Here is a 14,700-nt window from a genome sequence, read left to right as displayed (position 1 = left end):
TTTTCTTGCACAAGTTTCTGCACTTAAGATAAGGGAAGAAAAAAAAATTACAAAAAAGTGAATCATACCTTGCCAATTCCCTGTGCAACTGGATTATAGATACATCAAGTTTACCTGAATGTTTAAAAATATTAGACAAAAAGTTACAAAGAGGTGGCAAGCCACCGCAATGATGAACTCAACCTGTTAGGTTTTTGGAAATAAGCTAGAGAACATGCCTCTAAAAGCACAATTCACCCTTTTTACAAGGAATTAATTACAAAAATCTAAAAAAATAAAAAGGACACAACACATTTGAAAAGATGAACAGAACTTTAGCCAAGGGCAGGTAGGTTTCGACCCATATTTCTGAACCTAAGTACCCTGGATGTTTAGCTGGGTCACCTCGCAGAGGTCTGCGGACAGTCATCAGCAGAAACTAGACATCCCTATCTTCCTAAAATAAACTTTGACCACTTTCTGTTCAACTGTGCTATTCTTTGTTTTTAACTCAGGTTATAAGTGGAGTCGTTACTCTCCAAAGACAAGATCATGTGTGATCAAACCCCCCCTGCTAATATTTTTTTTAACTCGGGTAATAAAGTGGAGTCGTCACTCTCCAAAGACAAGACTTAGTATGATCAAACCCCCTTGCTAACTTAATTTCTATTAAAGCTTGTTTTTGTTTTTATTTTTGACTTGGGTAATAAGTGAAGTCGTCACTCTCCAAAGACAAGACTAAGTGTAGTCAAGCCCCCTTGCTGACTCATTCTGGTTAAAATATCTTAATAATACCTCAGTTCTTCTAAAAAGAAAACATATGACTCGTGACTGTTAATAAGGCGGTCATCACAGAAAATTACTGCTCTATCGTTGCAATGTATCCACCTGTGAACCATTTGATCAAAGGCTATGGTTGTGTAGTGCCCATTATTTAAGTTGCCGCAATGGTTGATAATAGCCCTTAATTGAAAATCTTTATAAAATTTCACTTCTCCATCTACGGTAAAAGGTATGGATACCAGGGTAAGCAGTAATACGAGAGGCAATTTTTGACAAAAGGCCGTTGGCACTGGCAAAATGTTTTAGTTGTAAAATGAGATGGGAACCGCACGACACTACCTCTTTTTCAACTAGAGCAGTTTGATGAGCGTTGCAAACATGGCAGAAGTAGGCATTGGTGTCTGACAACTCCTCGCTTTCGAAGAAATTATCTAAGGAAGATTGTAACGCAAGGTGCAGAGAAAGTTGGATGCATGGTGCTATTACTTCTGAGAAGCTGGTAATATGACATGAATTGCAAGTAGTTGATGTCTTGATGCCAATACTAAAAAGATTTCCAAGAAATTGAAAGTCTAATGACAGACTAGGTAGGAGATATTCAAGAACCTCAGGGACGTCGTGCTGAGCAAAGATATTAAATGCACTTCCATTCGCAGCTGAAATATGATGTTTCATAGTACGCAAAAAATGGGAGGGATCAACTAGAAACAGACAAACTTTGAAGAACACCTACAAATGCTTCGCCAAACTTTGAGGTTGTTTTGCTGACAGAAATGGCTTCTTTAACTTTTGGAAGGTTATAAAAACATTGTAAGATTGAGTTTGCATATCAAGTGTTTCCCAAGTTTTTTAGACAGCTATTCCTAAAATCAGGGTTAGATGGCAATGCGACTGTTGTTTTGGAAGACCTTGTAGCAAGTTTTTCGGGTTTTTTGATTTCTTACATTCCACATTTGTAACAGAAGAAACTTCAGGAATGATTGGGGCCTTTTCAGGCTCAACCCAAGTGGTAGAATTTTGAGACATTTAGATATAAAAAGAAGCACCCATGGAGGTAAAAGTTAGGGATTTTAATAAGAAAACGTAAAGGCTTGTTAGGAAAACCAAGGCGACAAACACAGGTCCTTACTGATTCTGAACAGAAACCCCTTGCACCCACCTCAATGGCAAAAAAATGCACGATCCATCCATTGCTTTTATAGCATAACAAAGTGAAGAATATTTGTTTGTGCCGTTAATTTGAATGCCGCTTAATTCGAACTTTCCGTTATTTCGAACAAATTGCTAAGTCCCTTGAGTTTGGTTAAATAAAGTGCTTAATTCAAACTCCGCTAATTCGAACATTTCGCTAATTCGAACAATTTTTTAATTCAACCTTATTGTGGCGCCGTAGATTAGTGGTTATAACTTTCGTATTCTGTGCGGGAGACCGGGGTTCGATTCCTCTTGACGGCGATTCAACATGGGCGAGTGAATGTTACCATAGCCCCGGGTTAACCCAAGCCATGTGAGGGAAATTGGGGAGATGGCACACTGTGTGGGCCGTTATATGTTGCCGGGAGTTGCCTAGTAGGGTGTGCTCAAAATGCGTAGCTCAAAATGAGCATTAAATACTCTAGGACTCTCCATCTAAGCCATGGCCCCTCCTGGAAATAATAGACAGGGTATATCCCTCGATGTTTGTGAGGCTAGCCATGTAAAATATGCACATCTATCTATCTATCTATCTATCTATCTATCTATTGATAAATAAAATCTTATGGGAAAATAAGAAAAGCGTTTTCATTTTTATTCATTTTTATTGCATCAATGGTGGCAAAATTTCTTTCAATTTATCGATTAAATTGACATTTCCAATAAAATGAAGTTTACAAGGAATTTGGAGGCCTTGCCCATCTCCAAGCAAACAACGTTAAAATATTTTTAGAAAAAGTTGTAGCAAAGTTGTAATAAAGTTATATTAGCATAAAACCTTTAAACGTTTATTAAAATTCTTGTTTTTTCTAAACTTCCGATAATCCGAACATTCGTTAATTCGAACAAATAATTTAGTCCCTAGCGTGTTCAATTAACGGACGTCTACTGCATTTTCAGCACATTGCATCATATTACAATCGTTATCTGCAGAGACATGTGTTTGATTGCTTTAGTCATTTTTGTCTGTTTATGTTTTAAGAAAATACAGTTAAAAATGTGAAACTTTGTTCTTTATTTTGGTTATTGGGTTTGGAACGGTAACGGAAATAAGCCTGCGTATTCCTAGTATAATTTGAGCATCTTTTGTAATTAATGCTAAGCATACCCGAGCCCGATTTCAAAAAGTCATATGCTAATAAAAAAAACATGTATTTTTTGCTTAATTTTGTCATCATTTTCTACCTTTTGTGCTTTTTTATTTAGAACTATCTTCGAAATACCAAATAATACAAACAAGAGATGATAACGACGTGCAACATACAGATGTTAACCTAGATTCTCAGGTTAGACTTGTATATTTGTTAAGGGTGTCATGTTAATAGCTGAGTTGTAAATTATTCTAAATTTGTGAACTAATGTAGCAAAAAGTAAATATATATATATGCATTGCCTTAATTTAGGATAAAACACTTCTGCCTATTGATCACACACTAATTGAGAGTGATGTTTCAATCGAGAGTGATGAATCAACAAGCAATGATCATCATGATCCAGATGACAATTGTGTGGTAACATCCTTTGTTATAATTTGGTCTTCAAATTACATGTTTGCAATAATACATATTTTATAATGTATATAAAGTATGCCAACGCTTAGCTATGTTGCACTTGATTTACAGAATGAAGAAACCGCAACGGAATTGTGGGAAGATCCTGAAGCAGAACCAGAGGACGACTTTAATGTTGTTGTTGGTCAACATGCTAACCATCATACCACTAAATTCATCACTCTGGTACTGCAAGCAATGTTCATTTTGCAAGTTCATATTTTTCTCTCTGATAACACATTGGAAAGTATTTTAGGTTTTTCAAAACTGATTTGTTTATTGCTCAACAAAATGTTTGGTTTACACATTCTTGATGAAATATTGGAAAGATTTCCAAATTCATTATACATGGCTCGACAATATCTGGCTCTGAATCGGGATTCTTTTACAAAGTTTGTTGTGTGCACGTCATGTCAATCTCTGTATTCTTATAATCAATGCTGGAAAAAAGAAATCACTGGTAGAAAGACAAGCAGCAAATGTAGTCATGTGAAATTCCCTAATCACCCATTTCCTGCCTACAGGGAACCTTGCAACAATATTTTAATGAAAGTGGTTGTATCCTTTGAAAAAAATATAAACTTATACCCAAAGAAGGTTTATGCTTATCGGAGTATAAAGACTGGCCTGGAAGAGTTGCTAGCACGTCCAGGTTTCTTGGAATTATTATTTACTAAACCTGATGAACATGTCAAAATGTCAGATATTTTTGATGGACAGATTTGGAAAAGTTTTCAGGACAGCATAGGGGAATTATATTTTGCAGATAAAAGAAATTTGGGCGTTATGCTAAACCTAGATTGGTTTAATCCGTATAAGAACAGAGAGCATAGTGTTGGTGTAATTTACCTGTCAATTTTAAATTTACCAAGACAACATCGATTGCTGTGGAAAAACACACTCATCATAGGTATTATTCCTGGTCCAAAAGAGCCAAATCTTCACATTAATTCTTTTATCAAACCAATGGTTGATGAGCTTTTACAATATTGGGATGGTGTGATTATGAAAGAGCCAAGTAGCATTGGTTATTCTTTATATAAAATTGCTTTAATATCAATATCAAATGATATTCCTGCTACTCGAAAGTTTGGTGGTTTTTTGAATTTCAATGCAAAGTCAGGTAAGAATTTTTATTTTGCTAAATTTCCTTTTCTAAATAAAAAAATAATTCTTTTTAAATCAGAGCATTAAATTTTTATTATGACATGCATGTTATTTTTGACCAAAAATATTTATTTTAACAGTTTTACAGTTGGAGCACTTGTTAGCTCACGAGACAAAATAATTATGTTTGTTGTGATTTTAGGGTGCAGTAAGTGTTTGAAAGTATTCAACAAAGTTGGTGACTTCACTGATTATTCTGGATCTGATGTTGATGCCTGGGAATTGCGAACTGGAATAAATCACAAAAGATACGCCCTTCATGCTGCCAACGCCAATACGAAAAGTGAATGTGAAAAAAGACAAAGAGAACACGGAGCCCGTTACAGCGAACTCCATAGATTGCCATACTATGATCCAGTCAGAATGCATACAATTGATCCTATGCATAATCTTTATTTGGGTACAGCAAAACATGTTTTTAAAACTTGGATTGAAATTGGGGTTTTAACATCAGATAAACTGAAATGTATTGACGACAAAATGAAAAAGGTAAAAGTTCCAACTGATGTTGGTAGAATACCAGGTTTGTTGCATTTGCTTGTTATATATCTTCAAACGTTTTTTATATATATACAAAATTTGTTCTTGTTTCGTAGCTCATTACTCTTGCACTTAAATATTTCTGATGTATTATATATATTGTGAATTTATAAAAAAGACATTTCGATTTTGTGTAAAAATAATATCTACATAATAGAGTGGTCCTTTTTATTTTCTAGGTAACATGTCAGATTGTTACAAAAGCATGAAGGCTGATGAGTGGCGCCATTGGACACACATCTATTCATGCTTCTGTTTAAAAGATGTAATACCAGATAATCATTTAAACATGTGGTTGATCTTTGTAGCAGCTTGCAATAAAATCTGCACACGAAGTATAACTGCAGGTGACATTTATCAAGCGCATACTTTATTTTGTATGTTTATTGGCATATTTGCAAATCTATGTGGAAAGTTATGGTGTACTCCAAATATGCATCTTCACCTCCACTTAAAAGATTGTTTGCTGGATTACGGACCTGTGTATGCATTTTGGTGTTTTAGTTATGAACGTTTCAATGGAATTTTAGGTTCATACCATGTAAATAATCATGACATAACAATCCAACTAATGCGCAAATTTATAATTGGTTGTCAGGTTAGAGCTTTTAACCTATTGGAGGATGACTTCACTGATATGCTAAAATTGTCGTCTGACAAAGAGACCGTGCATTCCCAGGAATCACTCCTAAAGCTCCAAAAAGTTCGTGACAGTGATAAAGTTGTTGGTACTGAACTCGAGTTTACAGGCTGTGAAGAGAAACTCAGCAAAGCCACTCAGTTTAGTTTACCAGGACATCAAATAGATGAGTTAACTAAGTTGTTTTCATCTCTTTATCGACATATGGATATCAAAAGAGTGTCACGATTCATTGTGCAAATAAAAAGAGTCATGCTGGGTAATGAAGTTATTTGTTCAAAGCATTACATTCGGAGCAATGGACATGGATCATTTTTAAAGGCAAGATATAATCATGGTGATTATTTTGACTTTGAGCCAAAAGAATTAAGACCAGCCGTTGTGAATGGTATATATGAAATTAAAGTTGTTTTTTCTGATCGTGTTGTGAATCATATTGTTGTTGATGTGAGCTGGTTTAAGAAACACGTGCAGTATAACTTTTTTGGTGTGAACTCTCCCATGAAAGTATGGTGTACTGAAATTGATAAAAGATCGTTGATACCACTAAAGTTTGTGCATGGACGTATATTGGTGTTAAAGGAACAGATAAGAATAAGCAAGCAACATGTTGATATTGTTAAAGTTTGCATAAGTTTGCCTTCTAAGTCATTGTAATATTAATTTTGTTATTCACAGATTTTTTAACGACTAATGTCTAATTTTTTGTATATACATATTTTTGTCGACAAGAAAAAATTTCATAAAAATTTTGCATTGTTTCTATTTTAATATAACATCCATTGTGTTTATTTATAATGCTAAAACGTGCTTGCAGCAAGTATGTATGTCTTCTTTTTATCAGGTGCTTAATATACATATTTTAGTACAACATAATGTATATTTATACATGCATAAAACCTGTTTCATTATGAGATTTTCTTAGATTGATAAAATTTGTGCTTCATTTTCTAGGTTGAAAAACATAAAAACTAAATAACAATGCTCGAACAACAGGAAAAGCAAGACTTAAAAGACAGCGTGATTAGGTGAGTAAATCATTCTTATTTTGGCCGGATGCGCTTTTTGTTCTTATAAAACCTGTAATACTTATAAGCATATTCAGGCTCAGATAGGTATGTTTTTCTTGTGTTGTGGATATTTTAATTAGACAGTCTTTCTTTTTCCTTAAACACAGTAACACTTAATTAACCCCACTATACTGTCTAAACCTTGGAGGAAAGAATACGGATCCGTATAGTCTAAACTTAAAAAAAAAAAACATGTATTTGTTGTGCTTTATTGTTAGTACACGAAAGAGATCTTCGGAAAAGAGAGCTGAACGCAACAAAAAAAAAAAAAGAATGCGTCAGGAAAGAAAGAAAGCGGAATTTAACGCGGAAATGGAAAAAAAGATATTAATTGAAGAGAGAATTCGAGAACTAGAATTTCAGAACGCTGTTTTAAAAAGAAATGTGCCGAAGGTTAAAGCCACTACTAGCAGGGACATTTTATTGTGCTGTTCATCGAGATCGAGTATATACCGCACTCAAGATAAAAGCATAGCCATCACACGGACGCTCAATTTTAATGTCATTCAATTCTCAAAGTGTGACGTGCATATAAACGAAACTATAGGTGCTGGTGTTTTCGGGAATGTTTCGAAAGGATATGTTAAAAGCATCAAACAAGTTGTGGCGATCAAATGTTTATCCAACAATGCACGACCAATTGATGCGTACGCGGAATGCAAGAAGGGTATGTTGATGGCAGGTGATAAAGGCTTTCCCTATGTTTTTGGATTTTTGAAACCAAAATTCATCCTTCTTGAATTTGTTTGTGATGACTGTGGTTCATGTTCACCAACATTAAAGGAATTCATTCAGAGAGTACCCGCACCGTGTTCCAGTCATTTAAATGAAATTATAATTGGATTATGCTCCGCTGTTCACCAAATGCACGTCCGTGGTCTGTTACACAACGATTTACATCCAGGAAATGTCCTTGTCCGTAATTCAACCACGGTAAAATTGATTGATCTGGGAAAGGCTACACTAGTCAGTGATCCAGCAAGATATGATATTGAACCAGGGTCTTCACAGCAAGTTAAATTTAACACCAAGCATCTATTTCTTGCACATGAGTTAAGGAATGTTAAAGGTTCTTACCAGTCGGTTCAATCAGATGTTTATTCATTAGGATACAACGTGGATTTAATCAGTCGATGTATAAAAAACATGAAAATAGCGTCTATCGCAAATGATATGATGTCTGAAGAACCAAGTAAAAGGCCTTCAATATCACGCTGCATAACCCGTTTTAAAAATATATTTGTAAATCCTTGTATATAGACTCTTTATAAGTAACAAGGTTAAGAAATCCACTTGATTAGTTATTGATGTTTTTTTTTGAAGTCTTAAAATCTGAATGAAAGCGCTGGATGCTGCGTTACAACAATTTTTTTCTAAAGCTCTGAGTGTTTGTATCTAAAACTAGAAGTAATTAACGGCTGGCGCAAGGGAAGGCTGCGTTAAAATTTGTTATTGTATTTGTTTTTACTAAAGTTGGGACGTGGTTGCTCTAGTGAAACTGTCCAAGCTTGTCGTCTCTGGGCGGAAAGAGCTGGCAGACAGACAAAACGCCTCGAGTGTTCGTGTCTAAAACTAGAAGTAATTAACGGCTGGCGCAAGGCAAGGCTGCGTTAAAATTTGTTATTGTATTTGTTTTTACTAAAGTTGGGACGTGGTTGCTCTAGTGAAACTGTCCAAGCTTGTCGTCTCTGGGCGGAAAGAGCTGGCAGACAGACAAAACGCCTCGAGTGTTCGTGTCTAAAACTAGAAGTAATTCACTAACAGCTAGGGCAGGATGCATAAATTGAATCAAAAGGAGAAAATTAAAAATAGGGATCTTAGGCTGGGTTTAAAATACGCTACGGTTATATAAAATAGCGCGTGTAAAATACGTAAAGAGAAAGTTCGACTGCGTAAAATTGTGATATTTTTCTGCCGAAAATAAACTGAGAAAAATGATAAACAAACCCTGGGTTTAAGAAGCTCAACGAAATTATTACGTATATCATAGTATACTGTAAAGGTTTGCAAATCACTATTCACGTATACGTAAAACCTTGTGTATAACAAAAATATACGTAACCGTTTACGCCTATACGAAAATATACGAACATCGTGCACAGACTTTTCGTATATTTCCGCTTATTCGAGTATAATGAATTTATGACACGCAAATTATATTTACGTATACGGAGACATTTTGCGCAGTGTTTGTCTCTTTTAAATGGCCAGAAAGTATAGAACCAGAGACGAGGTTGTCGACCCTAAAGTACAATTATCTTGTATCAATACGAAAAGTCGCAAATAAATGTCTCTTTTAAATGCCTCGTTTATCAATTTTACAACTAAAATATAAAGAAACTGAGACGTTGTTGACCCTATGGTACAATAATCTTGTATCAATACGAAAAATCGCAAATACATGACACTCGTCACTTTAAAATGCCTCGTTTATCAATTTTACAACTATAATATTTGGAACCTGAGACGAGATTGTCGTCCCTAAATGACAATTATCTTGTATCAATACGAAAAATGGCAAGTATATCAGACATTTGTCTCTTATAAATGCCTCGTTTATCATTTTTAAGGCTAAAAAATATAGAACCTGAGACGAGGTTGTTGACCCTTAATGACAACTATCTTGTATCAATACGAAAGATTGCAAATACATGTCTCTTTGAAATGCCTCCTTAAGCAATTTTACAGCTAAAATACATAGAATCTGAGACGAGTTTGTCGACCCTAAATGACAATTATCTTGTATCAACACGAAGAATCGCAAATATATGAGACATTTGTCTCTTTTAAATGCCTCGTTTATAAATTTTACGACTAAAATATATAGAAACTGAGACGTTGTTGACCCTATGGTACAATAATCTTGTATCAATACGAGAAATCGCAAATACATGACACTCGTCTCTTTTAAATGCCTCGTTTATCAATTTTACGGCTAAAATATATAGAACCTGAGACAAGGTTGTCGACCCTAAATGACAATTATCTTGTATCAACACGAAGAATCGCAAATATATGAGCCATTTGTCTCTTTTAAATAACTCGTTTATCAATTTTAAGGCTAAAATATATAGAACCTGAGACGAGGTTGTTGACCCTAAATGACAATTATCTTGTATCAATACGAAAAATCGCAAATACATGTCTCTTTGAAATGCCTCCTTAAGCAATCTTACAACTAAAATATATAGAACCTGAGACGAGGTTGTCGACCCTAAATGACAATTATCTTGTATCAACACGAAGACTCGCAATTATATGAGACATTTGTTTCTTTTAAATGCCTCGTTTATCAATTTTACGACTAAATTATATAGAACCTGAGACGAGGTTCTCGACCCTAAATGACAATTATCTTGTATCAACACGAAGAATCGCAATTATATGAGACGTTTGTTTTTTTTAAATGCCTCGTTTATCAATTTTACGGCCAATATATATAGAAACTGAGACGAGACTTTCGTCCCTAAATGACAATTATCTTGTATCAATACGAAAAATGGCAAGTATATCAGACATTTGTCTCTTATAAATGCCTCGTTTATCATTTTTAAGGCTAAAAAATATAGAACCTGAGACGAGGTTGTTGACCCTTAATGACAACTATCTTGTATCAATACGAAAGATTGCAAATACATGTCTCTTTGAAATGCCTCCTTAAGCAATTTTACAGCTAAAATACATAGAATCTGAGACGAGTTTGTCGACCCTAAATGACAATTATCTTGTATCAACACGAAGAATCGCAAATATATGAGACATTTGTCTCTTTTAAATGCCTCGTTTATAAATTTTACGACTAAAATATATAGAAACTGAGACGTTGTTGACCCTATGGTACAATAATCTTGTATCAATACGAGAAATCGCAAATACATGACACTCGTCTCTTTTAAATGCCTCGTTTATCAATTTTACGGCTAAAATATATAGAACCTGAGACAAGGTTGTCGACCCTAAATGACAATTATCTTGTATCAACACGAAGAATCGCAAATATATGAGCCATTTGTCTCTTTTAAATAACTCGTTTATCAATTTTAAGGCTAAAATATATAGAACCTGAGACGAGGTTGTTGACCCTAAATGACAATTATCTTGTATCAATACGAAAAATCGCAAATACATGTCTCTTTGAAATGCCTCCTTAAGCAATCTTACAACTAAAATATATAGAACCTGAGACGAGGTTGTCGACCCTAAATGACAATTATCTTGTATCAACACGAAGACTCGCAATTATATGAGACATTTGTTTCTTTTAAATGCCTCGTTTATCAATTTTACGACTAAATTATATAGAACCTGAGACGAGGTTCTCGACCCTAAATGACAATTATCTTGTATCAACACGAAGAATCGCAATTATATGAGACGTTTGTTTTTTTTAAATGCCTCGTTTATCAATTTTACGGCCAATATATATAGAAACTGAGACGAGACTTTCGTCCCTAAATGACAATTATCTTGTATCAATACGAAAATTGGCAAATATATCAGGCATTTGTCTCTTTTAAATGCCTCGTTTATTAATTTTACGGCTAAAATATATAGAAACTGACACTTGTTCACCCTAAAGTACAATTATCTTGTATCAATACGAAAAGTCGCAAATAAATGTCTCTTTTAAATGCCTCGTTTATCAATTTTACAACTAAAATATATAGAAACTGAAACGTTGTTGACCCTATGGTACAATAATCTTGTATCAATACGAGAAATCGCAAATACATGACACTCGTCTCTTTTAATTGCCTCGTTTATCAATTTTACGGCTAAAATATATAGAACCTGAGCCGAGGTTGTCGACCCTAAATGACAATTATCTTGTATCAACACGAAGAATCGCAAATATATGAGCCATTTGTCTCTTTTAAGTAACTCGTTTATCAATTTTAAAGCTAAAATATATAGAACCTGAGACGAGGTTGTTGACCCTAAATGACAATTATCTTGTATCAATACGAAAAATCGCAAATATATCAGACTTTTGACTCTTTTAAATGGCCAGAAAGTATAGAACCAGAGACGAGGTTGTCGACCCTAAAGTACAATTATCTTGTATCAATACGAAAAGTCGCAAAGAAATGTCTCTTTTAAATGCCTCGTTTATCAATTTTACAACTAAAATATATAGAAACTGAGACGTTGTTGACCCTATGGTACAATAATCTTGTATCAATACGAAAAATCGCAAATACATGACACTCGTCACTTTAAAATGCCTCGTTTATCAATTTTACAACTATAATATTTGGAACCTGAGACGAGATTGTCGTCCCTAAATGACAATTATCTTGTATCAATACGAAAAATGGCAAGTATATCAGACATTTGTCTCTTATAAATGCCTCGTTTATCATTTTTAAGGCTAAAAAATATAGAACCTGAGACGAGGTTGTTGACCCTAAATGACAACTATCTTGTATCAATACGAAAGATTGCAAATACATGTCTCTTTGAAATGCCTCCTTAAGCAATTTTACAACTAAAATACATAGAATCTGAGACGAGTTTGTCGACCCTAAATGACAATTATCTTGTATCAACACGAAGAATCGCAAATATATGAGACATTTGTCTCTTTTAAATGCCTCGTTTATCAATTTTACGACTAAAATATATGGAACCTGAGACGTTGTTGACCCTATGGTACAATAATCTTGTATCAATACGAGAAATCGCAAATACATGACACTCGTCTCTTTTAAATGCCTCGTTTATCAATTTTACGGCTAAAATATATAGAACCTGAGACGAGGTTGTCGACCCTAAATGACAATTATCTTGTATCAACACAAAGAATCGCAAATATATGAGCCATTTGTCTCTTTTAAATAATTCGTTTATCAATTTTAAGGCTAAAATATATAGAACCTGAGACGAGGTTGTTGACCCTAAATGACAATTATCTTGTATCAATACGAAAAATCGCAAATACATGTCTCTTTGAAATGCCTCCTTAAGCAATTTTACAACTAAAATATATAGAACCTGAGACGAGGTTGTCGACCCTAAATGACAATTATCTTGTATCAACACGAAGAATCGCAATTATATGAGACGTTTGTTTTTTTTAAATGCCTCGTTTATCAATTTTACGGCTAATATATATAGAAACTGAGACGAGATTTTCGTCCCTAAATGACAATTATCTTGTATCAATATTAAAATTGGCAAATATATCAGGCATTTGTCTCTTTTAAATGCCTCATTTATCAATTTTACGGCTAAAATATATAGAAACTGACACTTGTTCACCCTAAAGTACAATTATCTTGTATCAATACGAAAAGTCGCAAATAAATGTCTCTTTTAAATGCCTCGTTTATCAATTTTACAACTAAAATATATAGAAACTGAAACGTTGTTGACCCTATGGTACAATAATCTTGCATCAATACGAGAAATCGCAAATACATGACACTCGTCTCTTTTAATTGCCTCGTTTATCAATTTTACGGCTAAAATATATAGAACCTGAGCCGAGGTTGTCGACCCTAAATGACAATTATCTTGTATCAACACGAAGAATCGCAAATATATGAGCCATTTGTCTCTTTTAAGTAACTCGTTTATCAATTTTAAAGCTAAAATATATAGAACCTGAGACGAGGTTGTTGACCCTAAATGACAATTATCTTGTATCAATACGAAAAATCGCAAATATATCAGACTTTTGTCTTTTTTAAATGGCCAGAAAGTATAGAACCAGAGACGAGGTTGTCAACCCTAAAGTACAATTATCTTGTATCAATACGAAAAGTCGCAAAGAAATGTCTCTTTTAAATGCCTCGTTTATCAATTTTACAACTAAAATATATAGAAACTGAGACGTTGTTGACCCTATGGTACAATAATCTTGTATCAATACGAAAAATCGCAAATACATGACACTCGTCACTTTAAAATGCCTCGTTTATCAATTTTACAACTATAATATTTGGAACCTGAGACGAGATTGTCGTTCCTAAATGACAATTATCTTGTATCAATACGAAAAATGGCAAGTATATCAGACATTTGTCTCTTATAAATGCCTCTTATATCATTTTTAAGGCTAAAAAATATAGAACCTGAGACGAGGTTGTTGACCCTAAATGACAACTATCTTGTATCAATACGAAAGATTGCAAATACATGTCTCTTTGAAATGCCTCCTTAAGCAATTTTACAACTAAAATATATAGAACCTGAGACGAGGTTGTCGACCCTAAATGACAATTATCTTGTATCAACACGAAGACTCGCAATTATATGAGACATTTGTTTCTTTTAAATGCCTCGTTTATCAATTTTACGACTAAACTATATAGAACCTGAGACGAGGTTGTCGACCCTAAATGACAATTATCTTGTATCAACACTAAGAATCGCAATTATATGAGACGTTTGTTTTTTTTAAATGCCTCGTTTATCAATTTTACGGCCAATATATATAGAAACTGAGACGAGATTTTCGTCCCTAAATGACAATTATCTTGTATAAATACGAAAATTGGCAAATATATCAGGCATTTGTCTCTTTTAAATGCCTCGTTTATTAATTTTACGGCTAAAATATATAGAAACTGACACTTGTTCACCCTAAAGTACAATTATCTTGTATCAATACGAAAAGTCGCAAATAAATGTCTCTTTTAAATGCCTCGTTTATCAATTTTACAACTAAAATATATAGAAACTGAAACGTTGTTGACCCTATGGTACAATAATCTTGTATCAATACGAGAAATCGCAAATACATGACACTCGTCTCTTTTAAATGTCTCGTTTA

General features: G+C 34.0%; 1 protein-coding gene across 1 annotated transcript; it reads left to right on the top strand.

The window, feature by feature from the left end:
• The first annotated feature begins 3,161 nt into the window (after positions 1-3,161).
• Positions 3,162-6,602, top strand: LOC130648935 (uncharacterized). Its single transcript, XM_057455076.1, has 5 exons — positions 3,162-3,242; positions 3,360-3,467; positions 3,579-4,629; positions 4,816-5,196; positions 5,393-6,602. The coding sequence occupies exons 3-5, from the start codon at positions 3,705-3,707 to the stop codon at positions 6,508-6,510; spliced, it is 2,424 nt and encodes an 807-aa protein (XP_057311059.1). The 5' UTR covers positions 3,162-3,242; positions 3,360-3,467; positions 3,579-3,704; the 3' UTR covers positions 6,511-6,602.
• Positions 6,603-14,700: the final 8,098 nt, after the last annotated feature.

Source organism: Hydractinia symbiolongicarpus, chromosome 1 (genome assembly GCF_029227915.1).
Source record: "Hydractinia symbiolongicarpus strain clone_291-10 chromosome 1, HSymV2.1, whole genome shotgun sequence".
Classification (NCBI taxonomy): Eukaryota; Metazoa; Cnidaria; class Hydrozoa; order Anthoathecata; family Hydractiniidae; genus Hydractinia; species Hydractinia symbiolongicarpus.
This window is presented reverse-complemented; position numbering and strand designations above follow the sequence as displayed.

Coding starts and splice junctions, on each gene's coding strand:
- LOC130648935 (XM_057455076.1), top strand. CDS start 3,705: ATGTTCATTTTGCAAGTTCATATTTTTCTCTCTGATAACACATTGGAA. Junction 4,630..4,815: donor GAATTTCAATGCAAAGTCAG/GTAAGAATTTTT, acceptor TTGTGATTTTAG/GGTGCAGTAAGTGTTTGAAA. Junction 5,197..5,392: donor TGATGTTGGTAGAATACCAG/GTTTGTTGCATT, acceptor TTTATTTTCTAG/GTAACATGTCAGATTGTTAC.